A 21457-nucleotide genomic window follows, 5' to 3' on the forward strand; every position below is an offset into this window, starting at 1 on the left:
TGCAGGGTATATGGATTCAATCCCTGGTTGGGGAAGTAAGATCCCCCATGCGGCATGGCCAAAAGAAAAAAGACTGCAGGACTGCTCAGATGAGGCCTTTTCAGACAAGCTGGAAGCTCAGTTTGCAATCACCGGGGAGAAGGTCCATGCTGCCTTTTTTCTGCATCACTGCTCTGACCCATGCCCTCTGGGTACAGTAACACATCTCTCCTGGAGTACCCTCTGAGGAAACCCCAAACCTGCCCCCAAGATGGTGAAGAAGAGGCAGGTGTCTTGATCAACAGGTGTAGTCCTGGTTGATGGTGGGAAGGTGTTAGAAGATGGTGATTTAGAGTTTGGATCCAGAGGGAGACAACCTTTTCTATCTAATGACAGGGGAAAGCAGGTACCAGCAGGCACTTGGAGTCCCAGATAAGCATGGATGTGCATCCCCGCTCTTTCTTACCTTTTGTGGGGAGCGAAGGAGAGGAGGCGACAGAGGATGAGATGGTTGGATGGCATCACCAACTCAATGGACATGAGTTTGAGCAAACTCTGGGAGATAGTGAAGGACAGGGAAGCCTGGTGTACTGCTGTCCTTGGGGTCGCAAAGAGTCGGACACGACTGAGCGACTGAGCAACAGTGACAAAAGAAAGGAGGCGGAGGCTTTGCCAAGCCCAGGAGTGGTGGCCAGACTGGGACAGCCATCTCTAGACAGGGACATCTATGACCCCTAAAAGGACCTTGATTGCAAAGTGATTCCTTCTGGAGTCTTGAGAATTCTTGCTAATTCCAGAGAGTTGGGCTCAGGAATTTTCTCATCTGCTAGGGTGAGCAGTGTTGGTGATCTCTGAAAGGTACTATGCTCTCTGTACCTACTGACCTGTGCAACTAGGGAGACATGACTTCTCTGGATCTAGTTGTGCAGGGTTGATGGGTGACTCCTGACTGTGACATTTACCAAAGATCTTTCATAACCCACTGCCTTACAAATCTGGCCCTACTTCATAGCTGGGGAAATGAACACAACAGCAGAAGAGAGACTAGGTCTTCTATGTTTGCATAGAAATGGCCTCTTATCTCACAGGTCCATTCATGCAACAATACTTACCAGAAAGGTGGGGCATGAGTCATACCCCATTGGTGACTAACACAGAGGGCTCATCATCGAGTTCAAGGGGCCTGCAGCCTGATTATATTAATTCTCTTATTACCTTATCTGTAGGTTGAAAACAGGTGGCATCTTACGTGATGAGCAGATTCTTTTACATCATGTGCTTTATATTGGTACAGGGTAGGAATTTCAAAACATGTTCCCTATTCCCCCATGTTTGAAAATAACTTGAAAGCTGTTATTGAGCCAGCAGAAATTTGAGGACACTGCTTGATTCATCTGTCATCCCAGCCCATTCATTCTAAATTCTCAAAAAAGAATACATGAATATGTTTTAAATTATTAGAAATAGTTTATTCAATAAAAGATGAAAGTAATGTATGATCATTTGTATCATTCGTACTAAATGAATACATAGAAAATATGGTCATATAGCTAAAAGGTTTATCAGCATGGCTAGAGATGTCCCATTTGTTAATGGAGGACATAAAACCATAAAGAGACGGTCATTTTCCTCACATTTGTACAATCCATCTCCAACCCTAGAAATAGACATTGGGACTATTTGATAAATGAACATCACCAAAAATATATACTAAGATTAATAGCATACCATAGATTCTAATGCTCCTATTAAAATGAAGTTGAAGAAAAATAGGAAGTGACATCTTTAAGTTCTGAACCATGAAACAGTATCCTCTAGAGAGTGGCCATGCAACCTGGCAAGTCTCCTACCTGTCTCTTTTTTTTTCATGAGGTGTGCTGATCGATGGCTAGAGAACGGGAAATCCAGAATCCTATCCATTAGCTATGAGCTGCTGAATCTTTTCTTTTTTAAAAACTTTACTGAAATATAGTTGATTTACATGTTGTATTTAATTTCTCCTATACAGAAAAGTGAATCAGTTATACACACACACACACACACACACACATACACACACATGAGGCCCTCCAGCCACAGGGCCCTGGAGACCTATACTCAAACCCAAGCTTAAAGTTTTCTGAGACCTTCTCAGGGGTCAGGCATCCTGGAACTGGCAGCCTTGCAGTCTCACCTTGACCTGGGCTCCTGAACGCTGGATGAGGCTTTTTGGTAGGGCAGGTTTTAGAGGACCAGGTTACTCTGAGGTGAGTGGAAAGATTCCCAGAGCCTGGGTGGAACTGACATCTCATAAGAGGAACCTTGTGCAACATGGAATCTCCCCATGGCCCTAGAACTGAACACTCAATTCCAGAGGTTGTACCTCCCAGGCAGCTGTGGGTTCTCAGGGGCTCCTCACCAAACTGTGGTTTGAGTCCCTGTGGCCACACCATGGTTCCTGTGGGTCGGGGATACAGGAGAACCCAGGCTGCTCGTCACAGGCCTGCCCTTCTGTCCTCTGGACTTGAAGTCTTGCTATTACATTATGAAAGACCACTCAGCCAACAGTCTTAAATGGGAGAGAAAAAGCCTTTTGTAATTCTAAATAAACCCTAAAATGTTAGCCTTATAGGGAAAGCTTTTTAAAGAATTGTTTCAGAGGAAATGCCTTGGATTTCGTATCTATACAGAGAAAAATGGTATGATCTAGCATGCGTGCCTGCCAAGTTGCTTCAGTCATGTTTGACTCTTTGTGACCCCATGGACTGCAGCCTGCCAGGCTCCTTTGTCTGTGGGATTCTCCAGGCAAGAATACTGGAGTGGGTTGTCTGCCTCCTTCAGGGGATCTTCCTGACCCAGGGATTGAATCCACATCTCTTATGTCTTCTGCATTGGCAGGCAGTTTCTTTACCACTCGCACCACCTGGGAATCCCATGATCTAGTGTAGATCTGCTAAAACTCCTCTTCGGGCTTGAATTTGGGTAACCAGAGTTAGCTAACTCTAGGGAAGGGGCAAATAACCTCAGTTGTCTGCCTTTTATAGGTGGTGGTCATAACACACCTGTAAGTCAAGTCAGGACACGAGTTTGAGTGAGTTCTGGGAGTTGGTGTTGGACAGGGAAGCCTGGCTCACTGCAGTCCACGGGGTTGCAAAGAGTTAGACATGACTGAGTGACTGAACTGAACTGGCCAAGTCAAGCTACCTCGATTTATATGATCACTGATCCTTACAGCTGTCCTGAGGGCTGGCCAAGTGATCGTATCCCCACTTTACAAATGAGGATCAGAGAAGGGGGTAAAGTGCCCAGGGCAGAGCAGCATAGCTTGTAAGATGTACAACTAGAACCCAAGATAGCATCGCTTGGCTCCAGCACCAGGGTCCATTCATTGCAACCACTGCCTTCCTTGGAGCTTCCTCCTACAATTCGAACATGAATTGCTGACTGTGTGTCAGGCCAGGTGGTCTGGTACCTTAGCCCAGTGCTTCTGACAAATGGTACAACTTTTCAGATTCAGGAGAATTGAGGTGAGGCCTAAGAGCCTCATTCCCAATCTTCCATTTGATGCCATGATGCTAGTCCATGGAGCAACTTGAAGTAGCAAGGCCTTATGAATTGAAAGGCTCATCACTGGCAGGTGTTTCACACCACTGTGGAGGATGTAAACGACCTTCTTCTCATGACTCAACACCTTTCTGAGAGATGCCCTATGAAGTCAGATGCCATACATAACATAGTTCGCAGTGTCTACATGGCAGAGGCAGAGTGTGATAGAAAGCATGAAAAGACTGTCCAGCAAAGTAATCACCTCACACAGTCCAGAAGAAGGAATGGAGCAGGCTAGTTGAATCTAGAAAAGTGAGTCAGATGCACTGATATGTGGTCTCACCATGCTGAAATTAAATGTGGACTTGATTGTGGGTTAGAAAGGAAAACAGGTGAGACTTCAGGTGTGTTGAAGGGTTTTGGCACCAGAGAGAGAAAATATTTCAAGAATGGGTGGATAAAAGAATATATGCCACAAAGCATTTAACAGAGAGAGAAGAGACCCAGTGACAGTGTAAAGTTTAGTTCTGGTCATTTTCACAAATATTTATTGCACTCCAATCATTGCGCCAGACTTTGTGTTAAAGATCCGAGGATACAAAGATATGGATGCAGCTCTTATGAGATAGTCTTAGGAGACAGAGTAGTAAAACATAATTTTAGTCTAATGTGATAGGAAGGAAGATAAAAATACATACAGGGAATTTATTTAATACTGAGGGTGAGTCTGGGGAATCAGAGAAGGTTTCAGAGAAGACCTGACATCCAATCAAGATGTTGAAGGTTGAATAGGAGTTTGCCATGGGGATTTCAAATGCAGGGAACAGCATTTACTAAGGCACAGATGCAAGGAACAGCCCACTGTGTTGCTCAGGAGTGCCGGAGCACAGAGAAGGAAGGTAACTTACAGGGAAAAAGAAGAAGAGTAGGAAGCCGTGGACCTTCAGATCACTGAGGGTTTTTCTCACAGTGCCCAGGAACTTGGGGTTTAACTTGTACACCTATGAATCTCTCTGAGTTTCAATCCCCTCAGTAGAGAAAAGAAGCCACCCCACACTGGAAGGCACTGTGGATTTAAATATAACCTTCAAACTGCCTTCCAGAAAGATTCCAATCCATGCTCTCTTCAAGGAAAAACAGCTGGTGGAAAGAAGGCATTGAAGGATTTGAAGACTTGCCTGGTGAGATTCATACTTTAAATCCTTCCAGAAACTGTGTGAAGGATACAGTTGAAGGGGTCAGGATCCAAGGTGAACAGGATGTTCAGGAGAGATGGTGACTGTCTGGTCAAAAGCACTGCAGGTGTAAGCGAGACAGGTGGGCTAGCAGAGCAGAGACATACTGGACCGAGAATGCGAAGCTAAAAACAAATGTTAGAAGTTGGAACTTGGTTGGATGTAGATGGCAGGGGGGAAATAGTTAGGAGAGTAGCATGATTCCTAGGTTTCTGACCTGGGATCCCCAGGCTATGGAATTCTGGAGTTGCAGCCTGTGTCGTTGGAGGGTGAAGTGGGGGAGTTGGGAGACAGTCGTGTAATTTCACTCTGGACCATGGGCTTTGCTGTTCCTGTGGGAAGGTTGTCAGATGCAGATATCCAGTGGGAAGATGTGAGCCCAAATCTGAAATATCAGGTAAAGTTCATGTTTAGGAAAAACAGATTCAGGAAGTGGTCTTTAATATACTCTGGATAGGAGTAGCAGGTAAGGGCAAAGCTAAAAGGATTAGGAGGTGATGATGATCTTAAGCACCTCGGAAGAAGGGGGATGTTGACTGCCATCTTTTTCCTCACCCCGTTCTTCACATACAGAGGGCCTTCAATAACTATTTGTGTATTTTACTAGTTAGTGAAGAAATGAAGGCCAGAAACTATGGGTGGTCACTTGATTCCCTCCAAGTTTCTTGGCATAATCAAGTCTGGGGAGTCATGGATGACAAGCGAAGTAATATTGACCTGTTTTCCAGCATGGGTCAGTAAGATACAAGCTCTGATGGCTGCTGCAAACATTGGTCAATCTAAAATCCCCAGAGGAAATGGATCTTATTCCGTCGGTTGCACAGACTTGATGTTTGATTACACTAATAAGGTAATGTTTTAATACCATTTATCCTTATATTGACTGTGGCTATGGTCCATAAGAAGGTTTTGAAAGCTGACCCTGCTCTCACCTGAGAATGGCTTATTTTGTCATTGGTATGATTTCATGGCAAGCCTTTGGCTGGTGAAGCCATTCCTCAGGTCACTGCTGTCTTCAGATTAACTTATCCATAAACTCAGTTTTCTTCCCTTCTCTAATGTCTGAAACCAGGCTGCTCATACTTTCTTTTCATTCAAAAAGCATATTTTTCTCTTTCTATTCCTTTTGACTATATTCAGTCACCATGGCAACTTATCAAAAAAAAGCTCTCTGGACCTCTTCACGCACAATAGAGGTATTTGGGGCCCCACTAATTAAATATGCAAAACAGCTGTTGGAATAGGTTTGAGAAGCAACTTGACTAAAAGCACATTCATGTCCTTCCTCTACAGGGCACCTTCTTGCGTTTGTATTATCCATCTCAAGATGATGATCACTCTGACACCCTTTGGATTCCAAACAAAGAATATTTTTTGGGTCTTAGTAAATTTCTTGGAACACACTGGCTTATGGGCAAAATTATGGGCTTATTCTTCGGTAAGATTTCTGTTGATCCTGCTTTGTAAGCTCTAGACTATAAGGAAAGCTTGAAAACAGCAAGAGTTTCAGGCAGTTAAAGATCAAAGTAGATTGTCTCCAGTCTAAACATCTCCTAAGATGACAAAGTATTACTTAAAAGACCAGGTGACTATCAGAGAATCAAGGGTTCTTGTTTTGTCTGTTCTAAATATGACAGGGTGGGTGGAGGGAGTGAAGGTATCAGACTTTCAGACAGGCTCCAACATCTTTCTATGGGTGGTCAGATTTTGCCTTCTTCCATTCTCTGTGGGGGCAATAATGTGATGAGAACAGCAATTGGGCTGGTGTGACCTCTCCTTTCTATACCATGTGCTGAAGTGTTTTTTTACAGTTGGGCAAAGAGAGAAAGAAGGCAGAAGCCACCATACCTCTCCATATCCTAAACCAAGGAGTGAAAGCTAATTTCTTATTTATCATAAATGAGGAACTCCACTCTCATTCCCATAACCACCCCCAAGGGGCCAGCCTCTTTCACTAAGACAATCCGATGTGCATTCATCACTTAGTATGTCTGCATTTCATTAATACTGGCTTTTGTCCTTTATCTGTTTCACCAGATACTACTCTTGACCTGGTGTTAACTACATCTTCAAATTTCCCCCTCAAAACTACCTACACCTTTTGGCATTCGTTTTAAATGTCTCCTTGGAGTTTTCTTAATAGCCCACTTTATATGAGAAATGATGAACATAATTACACATCGTTATGATGCTGAATCGGAGAAGGCAATGGCACCCCACTCCAGTACTCTTGCCTGGAAAATCCCATGGACAGAGGAGCCTAGAAGGCTGAAGCCCATGGGGTCGCTGAGGGTCAGATACGACTGAACGACTTCACTTTCACTTTTTCACTTTCATGCATTGGAGAAGGAAATGGCAACCCACTCCAGTGGTCTTGCCTGGAGACTCCCAGGGACGGGGGAGCCTGGTGGGCTGCCGTCTATGGGGTCGCACAGAGTCGGACACGACTGAAGCGACTTAGCAGCAGCAGCAGCAGCAGCAGGATGCTGAATAGTTTATAGGTCACTGTTATAGCAATCATTACATTCGGTTTCTGTGGGCACATCTCCATTGTGTTGATGAGAAAGTGGAACACAAATAATTGATGATAATGATGACCATAATAAGTGAGAAGTGAAGGAAAAGACCACGGCCTCCATTCTGAGCCCTTTACTATGTGACTGGATAGGTGTGCTTTACATATTGTTGTTGTTCAGTCACTAAGTCGTGTCTGACTCTTTGCGACCCCATGGCCTGCAGCACGCCAGGCTTCCCTGTCCTCCACTATTCCTGGATTTTGCCCAAGTTCATGTCAGTTGAGTCAGTGATGCTATCTACATATATTCCCACTTAAATATGATCCCCATGAGAGAGCTATATTTTCCTTCACTTTACTGAAGCAGACTCTGAGGCTCAGAGAGTTCTCTTGACCTGAAGGTCAGTGGCTCCTCAGCGGCAGAACTTCATCCAAAGCCACATCTGAGGGTGAAGTCTAAGGTCTCCCCATCTTTCTCTTGACCTTGATCAAATTAGAGTGGGAGGAGTTTCCCATTTGAAGATTCTGAATCTCAGTTTAATGCTCCTGAGGTTTTACTGGTTGTTTGGTTTCAGAACATTCCCTTTGAAGTTTTGCCAAGATCTGGGATTGATGATAAGGAGCAGCCTTCCTGAATACACCTCTCAGTAGGAAATGTCTCACCTCAAGTTCAGAGCTGACAGTGAGAACTGATAATTCATGATCCTATGGTCTTAAGAAAAAAACAAGTGGTTCATGCCCATGCTTGATGGTATCCAGTAGGAGACTTTTTTTTTACATGAATTTACTATTGATGCATAAAAGAATAAATTCCATGGGTCAGGTTTTTATACTCAGGAGATGTAAGTTAAATTAACCAGCGATATTCAAGTCAGAAAAAGACACTAATTATCATCTCCCACTGCTCTCTAGGTTCAATGACAACTCCTGCAGCCTGGAATGCACCTCTGAGGACTGGGGAAAAATACCCACTAATTATTTTTTCTCATGGTCTTGGAGCATTCAGGTAAAGTGTCAAGAGGCTGAACAATTTTAGCCTTCAGGGATCAATGAATGAATGCATTCCCCCTCAAAAAAAAAACGGGGGGGTGGACGGCAGATTTTGGAGTGTCAGGCTGGTCCTTGTCCTGGGAGGACTTGGAGTTCCTTCAGAATTAGCTGTGATCTACTAATCAGTCCTTAGCCCTGTCTTTTCCTGCCTCCAGCCCATGGAGACCAGCCTCACAACAGAGGAGAGGGGTGGTTGCAATTTGGGTGGTTGTCTTTCTATATAACAGTATTTAAACTCTCAAAATCATTCACTGTATTAGTTCAGGTTCTCCAAGAAATAGACACCATGATTAGATTAGCTGTGAAAGGCATGTATTGGGAAATGCCCATGAAGGATAGAAGGGAAGGAGCAGAGAAGATGGGGAGAGATTTCAGCCTGGGATGCAGGCTGGACAGTTGAGAAGGAGATGGGAAACAGAAGGACTGGGTATGAAGGGTATGAATGTGGTACAGTACTAAGAAAAACTGGGCCAGGCTGATGGAGGGAGAGCTTGACCAAGATTTGCTCATCAGAGTTCTGCATCTCATAGGAAGGGACCTATGGTAAACACACACCATGTCCGGTCACTGGAACGAACCTACAGGAAGTCTTGCTTTACTTGGACCCACTGGGGCAGGAGCTGGGTGGGCTCTTTAGTCAACTATGGTCTCTGGATCATGACAGGTAGCATGTTTTCATGGCTACCACCCCATCTACTTTTTTTCGACATTTTCTCAACTCCCTTCCCATCTTCTGCCTCAGGTTTATAAGAATTTTAGAAAAGGAAAAGTGGCTTTTAGCTGGTAAAAAAAATCAGGTAGCATCTGCAATGAGAAATTTTCACTTGTTTAATTGTAGCCCAACTGGTTATTTGATTCCTATGAGACCAACGATTGGCATCTTAGACTCCGAGGACCACATTCAGTCTGCATCTATGTATACGATTTTATTGAAACACCAGCCACACTCATTTACTTTCCCCATTGTCTCTTCTAGTCTTGTGCTACAGCGGCAGAACTGAGACTGATACAAATAACGTAAGGCCCAAGAGCTGGAAGCAATTACTCTCTGGCTTTTTACAGAAAAGGTTTTGCTGATCCCTGTACTAGATGATTTTCCCTTCCTGAGTTGGCCTTCCATCATCAGGAGGAGAAAACATGATACTCGCCAACCTCCTTTTTGTTCTTTAAGGCCATTTACTCTGGAATACATAAAAGGCAGGAGTTCCCTTTTGATCCAGTGGTTAAGACTTTGCCTTCAAATCCTGGGGGTGCAAGTTCAATCCCTGGTCAGGGAGTTAGGATCCCACACGCCTTGCGACCCAAACAAAACAAAACAAAAAACAGAGGCAATATTATAATGAATTCAATAAAGACTTTAAAAATGGTTCACATAAAAAAAAAAAAAAGAATACATGATAGGAGAAGAAGATTGTGCAGAACCAAGATGTGGAAAGGATTCTAAATGTAGTTGCTTATTAGCACATAACTCTTCAACCATCTCACCCTGTCTAGTCATTTACCTAACAGCTGAATTGTGTTTGGTATTTCCACTGTTTTAGACATGGCTATAAGCACTGAACATCTGTTAACTTACTAAATCCTTATAATAATCCCACCAGGTCCCAGATGTTATAACATCACCCTTCTGCAGGTAAAGAACCAAGGCAGAGAGAAGATAATGTGATTTATCCCAGGTAGACAGCTAGTAAGTGAAGGAGCCAGGATCCAATAACCAGCAGTGGTCAGAGTGTAGGTCCTGTTGTCTTAAGCATCACATTGTACAACCTGCCTATGTTAGTATTTTCTTGTCATGACCTAGTAACTGGGACTTCCCTGGTGGTACAGTGTTAAGACTCTGTGCTTCCAACAGGGACATGAGTTCAATCCCTGGCCAGGGAACTAAAGTCCCCATGCCACTTGGTGTAGCCAAAAAATGAAAAAAACAAAACAAAACAAAACAAAAAAAACAACCAAAAAACCTTATAATTATTCTAAAGCCAAGACTTTATTATCTGTCCCCACCGATGAGGACAGGAATGGGGTAATGTAAGTATTTAAAGTCATATAACTGGAAACAGGCAGAGCCAAGATTTAAACTCAGAACTCTCAAAGGCAGTATTTATAATCACTGCACCAGTGTTTCTCAGCCTTGGTACCCCGGATGCTTTGGACTGGATCATTTCCTGTTGTGGAGGTAGTCCTGTACATCAGAGAATGGTTTTAGCAGTATCTCTACCCTGACTCGATGGACGTGAGTCTGAGTGAACTCCGGGAGTTGGTGATGGACAGAGAGGCCTGGCGTGCTGCGATTCATGGGGTCGCAAAGAGTTGGACACGACTGAGCGACTGATCTGATCTAATCTGATCTACCCACTGGATGGCAGTAATATACCCCCCACTACTCCTGATAATGAAAATACCTCCAGACATTGTCAAATATCCCCAGAGGACTAAAATCAGCCCCCTTTGAGAACCACAGCCCTATGCTTTACCCCAGGGCACTCCTACAGGGGGATAATTACCATCCAATTCCCAGGTTTTATTTGTGGATCCCTTGTAATTGTGACTGGTAGTTGAATGCTTCTCTCATTTTTGTTTTGAAGGATGATTTATTCTGCTATTGGCATTGATCTGGCATCCCACGGGTTTATAGTTGCTGCTGTAGAACACAGGTACGTCACTTGGCATGTGGCTGAGCTCTACCTTTCTTAAAGGTTTATACAAAGTACTATTAGAGGGAATTCCTTGGTGGTGCAGTGGTTGGGACTCATTCTCACTGTCGAGGACCTGTGTTCAATCCCTGGTGGGGAACTAAAATCCTATAAGCTGTGCCACTCAGCAGGATAAAAAAAAAAATACTGATACAATTGTCAACTATGGTTACCCATGACTGAGGAAAAAAAGGAGACTGAATTAGATTGTCATGTGTATAAAAAAAGAGCTAACATTTCTAGAGTTCGTGTTCATATACCATCATTGAGTTCATCACTGTGTTCATTGAGTGCCATGTTCATATACCATCTCATTTAATCTTCTTAACAATCCTTTAAGATGTTACTATCACTGTTTCAAGGGAGGCGGAGTATGAAGCCGAGGAAGGGTAATTTGCCCCAAACTACACAGCTAGTAAGTGGTGGTGCTGGGATCTGATTCGGGAGAGAATGTTCAACTCCAGGGTCTCCCAGAATTACGAAGACAGAGTGCCTTATTTACAGGCAACAATGTCTTTTTCTTAGAGCTCCCTTGGGGGCCTCTTTGATTTAAAAAAAAAATGTAGAGTGGAAGAAGGGAAGTCAGAAAGAGTCAAGGATGGGAGTGAGGAACACGAGTGATACAAGTCATTGATTCTGTTTGTATTGTAGAGATGGTTCTGCATCCTCGACATACTATTTCAAGGACCAGTCTGCTGCAGAAACAGGCAACAAGTCTTGGCTATATCTCAGAACCCTGAAGCGAGGAGAGGAGGAGTTTCCTTTACGAAATGAGCAGGTACGTTGAGGAAGAGAAGAGGTGGCGTGCTGACCAAAAGGTGTAGGCGAAATGATGACATTTGTTCATTTAATTATTTTACATAGGGCAGACTGTGCCCCTAGGTCTCCTTACTTCCCATTCCCAAAAGATATGTCAGAGGATTCCCTGAGTGATCAAATTCCCTTAACGAAATATCTGGATCACAGTAAAAACAAAGACCAACATGAAAATCCTAGGAGATGACTGAATATTCAGAATTCTTTTGTGTTAGAACTAAAGTCTACTTTTCACTGAGGTGATAGAGAATATTATTAAGAGTTCAGGCCTTAGAATGCAACTTTCTTTGTTTAAATCCTGATGCCATTACTCTGCAGGTGCAGTGGGCTTATCTTGGACAAGTTACTTATTCTTTTTGTTTTGTTTCCATGCTTTATCTGTTATGAAATAATGAACATTAACAGTATCTCATATGAGGCTTTGAGGAAGACCAAGTGAATTAAAGCATGTTATTTTCTATCTCTGTGCCAAGCTTTATGGCTTCCCATATGGCTCAATGGTAAAGAATCCACCTGCAATGCAGGAGACCCGGGTTTGATCCCTGGGTTGGAACCCACTCCAGTATTCTTGCCTGGGAAATCCCATGGACGGAGGAGCCTGGTGGGCTACAGTCCTTGGAGTTACAAAAGAGTTGGACACGACTGAGCGACTAAACAACAAGCCAGACTTTATAGTGGGTGATTTTACATGGATTATTGCACTTAATCCCACCTGCATTTCACTGAGGTGGACATTATTATACAATAAATGGAAGCCCAGAGAGGTTAAGCAAATCCTCTGAGGTCACACAGTGGGTAAGCAACAGAGCCAGGATTTAGACTAAGCGATAACCACCTGCAAAGCTGGGGCCTGGGTCATGATGTAGGTTGTGTTCTATAGGCAACCAAATTTTTTCCCTGTGTTTCACCCTCTACACAAATTTTAAGTGTTACAGCTTTTTACTTTGTCATGTCCTTCTTCTAATCATCCTATTAGTTACGGCAACGAGCAAAGGAATGTTCTCAGGCTCTCAGTTTGATTCTGGACATTGATCACGGGAGGCCAGTGACGAATGTACTAGATTTAGAGTTTGATGTGGAACAGCTGAAGGTGAGCTTAAAAAAAAATTCATTTTCCCTTGGCCTGGACGTCTTTGTTGCTCTTATTATTGTCTGTTTTACTGCTGTAATACAAGGTACAACATGATAAAGGGCTGCAAATAAAAAAAGAGTACTGGGAAAGTATTCCAACAGCGAGAAATGCATTAGGTTGAACTATGTGTATAACTGCCACCAGCCACATTTGAGCTATAAAAAAAAAAAGGTAATTTCGTATGTTCAATATAATATAAACAGTGGAAGTATTGTAATTTCTTGGGCAGCTCCTGCATCTTTTTGAGCTTGATCCTGAAACGCTGGTCAAAAGTTTTAGACAAAATGTTGGGGTAGGGCGGAAGAGCATCACAGTGGCTAGTGTGCTTGTAGACTCAGAAGTGTGTGGGGGTGCGGAACACAAGGAAGGGACCAGACTAGGATGATGGTCTGTCCTGTGCACTATGAGTCATTTGTGTCACTCAACTAGCCACTCCTATCTCCATGGCTTTGGACATGTGGTCCCCTTGGTCTGACTCCCCGTCCTCCTGACTTAGACCTGCTAAATCATCAACCTAAGTCAGGCATCTCCTTATCCATGAAGCTTGCCTGGACCCCACTGCCCATCTGGACTGGGCTAGCCATCTATCACACATGCTCCTTGTCCCATCTATCACACATGCTTCTTGTCACCTCCTTACCTCATCTGCATTGTGTATCTGTAACTCCTTCCCCAGTAGACTAGGAACTCGTGGGACATGAACTGCAGTGCCTGGCGCAGAGCAGGTGTTCAATAAATACTCAGAGAATGGACAAAGTCATGAATGTGGAGTGTGAGAGAGGGAGCCATCAGCAATGACATTGATGTTGCAAGTGTGGGTGATGAAGAGAGCCATGAAGTTCACTTCTTTATTTGAGGTTTTTGTTTGTTTTTGTTTTGGTGATGAAACCAAAGACGTTTTTGTACATATATATAGATAAACTTATATTTATGTTTTATAAGTATATATATATATATATATGTGTTTTGTAAGTATTATATATATAACATGTTTTTAAATAGAATTGTTCGTGTGTGTATATATATATATATATATAGAGAGAGAGAGAGAGAGAGAGACGCATGTATGTATACGTACATATGTGTGGGTGTGTGGGTGCATGTGAGTGTGTATATTTCTTTTCTAAGAATCAAGGTACTTGACCATGCCTGTGAAATAATAATCTTGTGATTCACAAAATCTCTGCCTATCCTCTGAACAGCCTGTGAGATACTTATGCATTTATATCACGCTTTTTTCACATAGGACTCTATTGATAGGGATAAAATAGCAGTTATTGGACATTCTTTTGGTGGAGCCACAGTTATTCAGACTCTTAGTGAAGACCAGAGATTCAGGTAAGAGAATAAGGCTGAGAGAGAATGCTAAGTTATTGGAACAGGGGGAAGTGATAACACATGCGATATAGAATGTATCCAGTTCTTAGTGAGGAAGAGATCTTTTGGAGTTCACAAGTCCATTCTTTTGCCTCCATAAAATCCTTCACATGAATTTTCCTAAACAGAAACCTTGACTTTGGCTATTGAAAATTCTCCCCATCTCTGTTTTTCCTCATTATTATTTATCTGTTCAAGGTATTTATCATTTTCATTTGGAAATTTATCTTTATATATACATATTATCTGTGACATAATGATAGTAATAATAATGTTGTCATCTTATACTATTTTCTAGATTCCCCAATTGGCAGGGCATTTAAAAAAAAACTGTTTTACATTTAATTTATTTACAGTAATTCACATTTGCACTATCTAGCTCCAGGTTTTCATACATGAAATTTTTACTGAGAACATACCACCCACCTCCAAACTTTTATTCTTTGTATCTCAGCTTTCATATCCTTTTCTCTCAGAAGTTGACTCCAATTCTATGTTAGATGGGCAGGGCATTTTTAAATTATTATTTTTTCCATCTTTAAGGTTGAGCATGGGCTAAAATTACATTGCTACTGGAGTGGAAGTCAGGACCCCAGTCTTCTACCTTGAAGGAACATTTTCTTTCTTGAAGCGTTTCATCCCAAACTGATGAGATCATGTAGAATCGACCGTGTAAAGTAGACAGGATCATTCGTGAAACTTTAGCTCACATTTCTTAAAAGCTATTTCAACATAAGAAGATTCTCTTCTTTCATCCATTTAGCACATAAAATAGAGTCTCCAAAAGGCCAAGAAACATTGGATAACTTAACTTTAAAAAAAGAAAATGAATTACATTTTCAAATGATATACTCCATATGCTTTTCTTCAACTCTCCCAGGGGAAGTATCTTTACACATAAAGGAAAGGGTCTAACTGTTACTCAGAAAGATATAATGATAATGAGTACATAACGGGGTCCAGAAGAACTAGAAAGACAGGGGCAATAGTGCATAGACTGTATCTTTTCAGACACTCCACAATTTTATAGAATTACTTATTTTAAAATTTATCTTGAAGGATGACAAAAAAATTTTAAACGTTTTTAAGGGTTGTAATTCTCAAATGCCTCCTAAAGAAAATGGTGATTTTATTACAAGTTTGCTGCCTTGCAAAGCTAACGATATCCCCTTCCCACACTGAAGGGTAATACCTCTTCCGCCCAGTGAGATCACCCATAACGAACCAGTGAGGTGTTTGTCTCTGAATCCCTGTGATATTAGAAATCCCTGTATGCGGGCAGCATGTAACCAGCCTTCTTCCATCAGGTGTGGCATTGCTCTGGATGCATGGATGTTTCCCGTGGGTGATGAAGTATATTCCAGAATTCCTCAACCCCTCTTTTTTATCAACTCGGAACGATTCCAATACCCTTCTAATATCATAAGAATGAAAAAATGCTTCTTACCTGATAGAGAACGAAAAATGATTACAATCAGGTGAGTATCAGTAAGTGACATTACCTCATCTGAAACGGAAACCTGAAACTTGGATACACAATCAGTGACTATCACTGAGTAGCTAGTCTAGAATTGTTCAGTTTGTCGTTTAGACTTGGAATAAGGGAGCCTATTAGGTAATCTCAGTTTCCAGGTGCATTTAGACTTCCTCTTTTTAAAATGGACTTTTTTTGATTAGTGTTCGTATATATCGTACATACGCTGATAATTAAAATTTGCATCAGGATGCACGTTACTTCTATCTGAATACAAGAGCAAGCCTACACATTTTTAGGACTGGGGTAGGGGGAAGTATTCCATCATTAGGCTTGGCTTAGAACATTTTTTTTTTTTTTAAGTAAGATGATCTGCTGAGATCTGCAGTGTGTTTACTCGTTTGGTAAGTATATGAATTTATTAATTCCCAAAGCTATAATGGGATCCCTTTGAGGGTTGACAATATACTTACATCGTGGATAAAAAAGAATTCCCATAGGGTTTTGAACTCGTAGTGAGATGTTATAAAAACTGAGCTTCTGCTTCTGTCTGAAACCTGATTTACTTAGAAGGGCAGAGAAGAGGCGCCAGGAAGTAAACACACACCGTAAAGGCAATAAACACTCTGGAGACAGAACGGAGGGCTCTTTTCTAAGTGAAAGTGAAAGTGTTAGTCGCTCAATAGTGTCTGACTCTTGTGACCGCAAGGACTGTAGATCACCAGGCTCCTCTGTCCATGGAATTCTCCAGGCTAGAATACTGGAGAGGGTAGCCGTTCCCTTCTCCAGAGGATCTTCTCAACCCAGGAATCAAACCTGGATCTGCCCTTTGCAGGCAGATTCTTTACAGTCTTTGAGCCACCCAGTAAGGTGCTCATAAAAGGATGCTTAGAAGAAATGGTGGTACAATTGGGTCTTAAAGAATCAAAAGACTTTAGATAGATGGTGAGAAAGGACCCAGATATTTAAGGTAAGGAGGTCAATTTAGCTTATTGGTATATGCAAGTCTATTTAATTCTAAAACAGAAATAGTAGAGAATATTCAACCTTCCTTATTAGGCTATCACTATCTCTGTTTTTTCCCTTCTCTGCTTCCCTGTCCTGACTTCTGTTTACTCTGACTTCTGCAGTCTGTCTTCCTGACCTTGGCAGTGAGCTGAAGCTGGCCCCACTAAGGATACACATGGCCCTGTTGCTATTGGCAGCGTCAGCCCTTCTCTCTGCATCCCTCCCACCTGTGGACTACCCCCATTTCTCCTCCCTTGGGCACCACAACTCCATTCTCTCGCGCTTCTCACATCCTGTAGACGGCTCCCTTCTTTTCTCCTCTACGTGCTCCTTCTCTTCAGGCCCTCTCTCCACTGCGGGTAGCATTCAGGGTTCTGCTTTCAGCTGTCTCGTGGCCCTGACTCTGTTTACCTCCTACTTTTGACTTGAAGTTTGGATTGGGATGTGGGAAACACTGAGCAGAGTTCTGGGCTCTATTTTGAGTAGAGATAACTAAAATAATAGGGGTTTGCTTAAAAGTAGCAAAGTAAAGAGGAAGAATGACATTGGGTGGGGCTGGAAAGGTATTTTTTGTTCTGTTTTTTACATTTTCTTGGCTGCACCACATAACATGCAGGATCTTAGTTCCCAGATCAAACTCGCGCCCCTTGCATTGGAAGCAGGGTGCCTTAACCACTGGACCACCAGGGGAGTCCCTGGAACGGGTGTGTTTTAACCTTTAGATATATGTGTCTGGCCACAAATTGGAAAAGTACAGAATTTGTATTCAACGTATTATCAGTGAAATCTATGGAGGAGCTGAGACTGCAAAGTGAGAAAAGAATTGGTCTGAAAATAGAATCTTGAGGATTTAGGGGATGAACCAGTGAAGAACAGAATAGTTCAGGCAGAGGAGGAAAGATGTGATGTCAAGGAAATAAAGCGGGGGAAAAAATGCAAGAAAATCAAATGTCAAATGCCCAGAGATGATAAAAACTGTGCATTAAAAGTGGCTGTTCTATTTGATGTTTGAAAGTGGCTCAGTTGTGTCTGACTCTTTGCAAGCCCATGGACTCTGCAGTCCATGGAATTCTCCAGGCTGGAATAATGGAGAGGGTATCTTTTCCTTCTCCAGGGGATCTTCCCAGCCCAGGGATTGAACCCATGTCTCCCACATTGCAGGCAGATTCTTTACCAGCTGAGCCACAAGTTCATCGATTTAGCAATATTTATGAAGTGCTTTGCAGTTTAAATAATACAAGGCAAATTTTTGCTTGTCTTTTAATCTACTTAATCCAAAGCTGAAATACAAAGTGTTTTGCTCAACAGCAAATAGAGATCCAGTTAAGTGTGGTGGTAAGGGGGCAGGATTCTGGCTCTGGGTTTAAAGACTGTCAACATAAAAAGCATTCCATCTACTCAAATCAGAAGTGACCTACAAAGCAGGAATCAACTCTTCTAAAACCAAGATGCCAAGCAAGACAGGAATCTTTGTCTTATTTGTCTGGAGGGAAGGATGCTTACATACTCGTGTGTGCATACTAAGTCGCTCAGTCATGTCTGACTCTTTGCAACCTCATGAACTGTAGCCCACCAGGCTCCTCTCCCCATGGGATTCTCCAGGCAAGAATACTGGAGTGGGTTGCCAAGCCCTCCTCCAGGGGATCTTCCAGACCCAGGGACCAAACCCCCGTCTGTCTCCTGCATTGGCAGGCGGGTTCTTTACCACTAGAACCACCTCTCATACCCCTAAATGAACAGTCTTGTGACCCTTGAGTACATATAGGGAGATCAGATTTACAAGTTTTGTTTCCTTAGTTTTTGGCCAACATCTTTCCTGCACCTTAACTATAAAAATAATATTGTCTAACAAAGTGATTTGCGGATAACTCCTTTCTCTTTCAGGGGTTCAGTCCATCAGAATTTTGTTGACTTCACTTTTGCCACTGGCAAAATAATTGGCTACCTATTCACACTGAAAGGAGACATCGATTCCAATGTAGCCATCAGCCTTAGCAACAAAGCTTCCTTAGCGTTCTTACAAAAACATTTAGGTAAGATATGGCATCCTCTTTCCCGACATAGACCGGATGATTCTCAGGACCAAACTATCTATCCTAATTCACGTGCATGTGCTCAGTCATGTCTGACTTTCTGTGACCCTGTGTAGCCTGCCAGGCCCCTCTGTCCATGGGATTCTCCAGGCAAGAATACTGCAGTGGGTTGCCATGCCCTCCTCCAGGGGATCTTCCCAACCCAGAAGACCAAACTTGGGTCTCTTGCATTAGCAGGCGGGTTTTTTTGTTTTTTTTTTTTGTTGTTTTTTTTGTTTTTTTACCACTGAGGCACCTGGGAAGCCCTACCTTAGCCTAAGTCCTATTTTAACGGTTCCCAGTTGGTTTACAACGTAACACTGCAGTCAATCAGTTGGAAAACAGTTGGAAAAGCTGTTTTGTGTACTGTGTCATAGGAAGCAAGCCTGCCTGTTAGAGCTAACAGTATTTCAGTGAAGCCAGTGGGGGGCAGGGGGTGGATTTCCATGCTCAGACAGCACCGGGCCTCAATCCTCTCATTCAGATGTTGCAGCTACCTCGTGTTCACAGAGGGCTTGTCGACTCCTTAATCCTGATGTGGTGTGTGTGGTTTGTGAGGCTAGGATGCCCCCTAGAGGCACTGGGCTGTTTAACGCTCTCAAAAGTTGAATACGTTTATGATGTTTCTATCTTACAGGACTTCAGAAAGATTTTGATCAGTGGGATTCTTTAGTTGAAGGCGAAGATCACAATCTTATTCCAGGGACCAACATTAACACAACCAACCACCAAGCCACTCTGCAGAACTCCACAGGAATAGAGAGACCAAATTTAGATTAAAAGAGCTTTTTAAAAAGTTTTATTTACAAACTTGTCTAAAAGTGTGTGTGTGTGTGTGTATGATTTTAATGTATTTTCTCAAATAGCTCATATTAAAAAATGTAGGCTATACCACAGTAGTGACTGAAGTTTGTATTATTTATTTTCCCTTTAAATTTAGAAAAAGACGGCTACATAGGAAAATCATAGCAGCCTAAATTTTAATTTTACTAAAGTGATCCTTTTTCACAGTAAAAAAACTGATTTTACATTAGTTCAACAGACACATATAATAAAACAGGCACAAGGCCACTGGAAATGTGTTACAGTGACCTAACACTCCTAAAAATATAATAAAAACAGATTTTCTTGCCTCGTTTTTTTTCTGTTATAGGCTACAGAATTGAGTTTTAGCATCATGGTCTGCTATGTAGGATTTGGCAGTGGTTCCATTTGACCCTGGGTCACAGTAAGAAAAAGTAGACCAAGTGGATAATAAAGCCATTGCTTTAACTGTGAATTAGTGCTAGAGTGCAATTTCAATAAGATGACCACACAGGGATGGACACTGGTGACGAAACAAAGGCAGCAGATTAAAGAAAGCTGGCAATTTGCTTGCATTCACTTTGTTTACCTCAGAGATACTCTGTTTACTAAAGAAAGGTGCAAATGAGTGGCCCTCGATGCTAGCCATCACACATAAAGTTACCGATTCACCCATGGGCTGCGAAGGATATAAAGGGAGAGAATATAGGTGTGTGTATGGCTGATATGTTTTGCTGTCCAGTAGAAATTAACACAGCACTGTACTCCAATAATAATTAATTATAACATGAAAACAGGGAAAGTGAAAAAAAAAAAAGATCAAGATTCAACTTTGAAGAAATTCCAGTTTTGCTAACTTAAAAAGAAAAGGCCATAATTTTCACTGCTTCATGTTCCATGAGTGTGATTTAATGGATCTTTTTTATTTTATATGGAGTAGTAAAAGGAGAAAAACACAATAAATGGAGGTAAAAAGATCACTGAAAGATTTGCACACTTCCGCCTCTGGGAGTCATGGAAAATGTGTTTTGTTTCCCAAGCAGTGTAAACACTTCTGCCACTCATCAGTCAAGTATATTTGGGTCTAAGAAGGGTCTTGTTCCTATGAATGCTGCATAACTGACTTTCACGAAAGCCAGTGAGAACAAGGATAATCAGTACTTAGTAAGCAAGCCTGGTTAACTATTCTATGCCTATTCCTTTTGCCTTGTTAATAAGTAACTGCATTTTCTGATTTGGCACTCAGGCTTACCTTAATGTTTTAATGTGCAAAATCACTCATTTTGAGAAATATAATTTCTCCTATAACTGTTCAGAGTAAATATTTTTAAATGAAGAGTTAAAATTCTTTATCATGAAACTGATGGCTTTCTATAATCTGGCCTTCATACATCTTCTCTGACCTTTGCTCCCAGGAATTAATTCACAACTACAACTCCTACATGAATGAGCCAAATTTGTCTATTATCCTAGGAACAAGCAATATATTCATCTACTTCAATTACGCTTAATGTAAAACCCTCTCCTTTTTTACTTATTGAAATTTTACCCAACTCTTAAGGTTTTTAATTCTCACTCTTCTCATCAGGCTTTAGAGTTCTCATAACGTTTCATATACGTTTTTAGAAATGGACAACCATTTCAATAGACCTGATGTTCCATTCAATAGCACCTCTTTAAAATCCTGTTTGTGGCACATGCTGATGCGAAAGGATCCAGTGAAGTTTAAAAAATATAACCTACCATAGTGCATACTGAGCCTCTTTCAGGGAAAAGA

At 41.9% G+C, this 21457-nt stretch overlaps 1 protein-coding gene across 9 annotated transcripts in view; it reads left to right on the forward strand.

Moving 5' to 3' along the window:
• PLA2G7 (phospholipase A2 group VII) overlaps positions 1-19772 on the forward strand; it is a 36432-nt gene extending 16660 nt beyond the window's left edge. For 4 of the 9 annotated variants that reach the window (XM_044929275.2, XM_044929279.2, XM_044929277.2 and 1 more), the window contains 11 exons: positions 4608-4685; positions 5468-5589; positions 6033-6177; positions 8167-8260; positions 10890-10958; positions 11649-11775; positions 12790-12903; positions 14192-14283; positions 15630-15800; positions 18689-18837; positions 19514-19772. In XM_044929275.2, the coding sequence (XP_044785210.2) occupies positions 4608-4685; positions 5468-5589; positions 6033-6177; positions 8167-8260; positions 10890-10958; positions 11649-11775; positions 12790-12903; positions 14192-14283; positions 15630-15800; positions 18689-18837; positions 19514-19656 (1304 nt within the window). In that variant the 3' untranslated portion in view covers positions 19657-19772. Of the gene's footprint in view, positions 1-4607; positions 4686-5467; positions 5590-6032; positions 6178-8166; positions 8261-10889; positions 10959-11648; positions 11776-12789; positions 12904-14191; positions 14284-15629; positions 15801-16159; positions 16201-18688; positions 18838-19513 lie in introns of those variants that run through there. The other 5 variants (XM_006076129.4, XM_025268905.3, XM_006076139.4 and 2 more) reach the window with 2 other exon arrangements.
• The last annotated feature ends 1685 nt before the right edge of the window (positions 19773-21457 follow it).

This window comes from Bubalus bubalis, chromosome 2, assembly GCF_019923935.1.
Source record: "Bubalus bubalis isolate 160015118507 breed Murrah chromosome 2, NDDB_SH_1, whole genome shotgun sequence".
Classification (NCBI taxonomy): domain Eukaryota; kingdom Metazoa; phylum Chordata; class Mammalia; order Artiodactyla; family Bovidae; genus Bubalus; species Bubalus bubalis.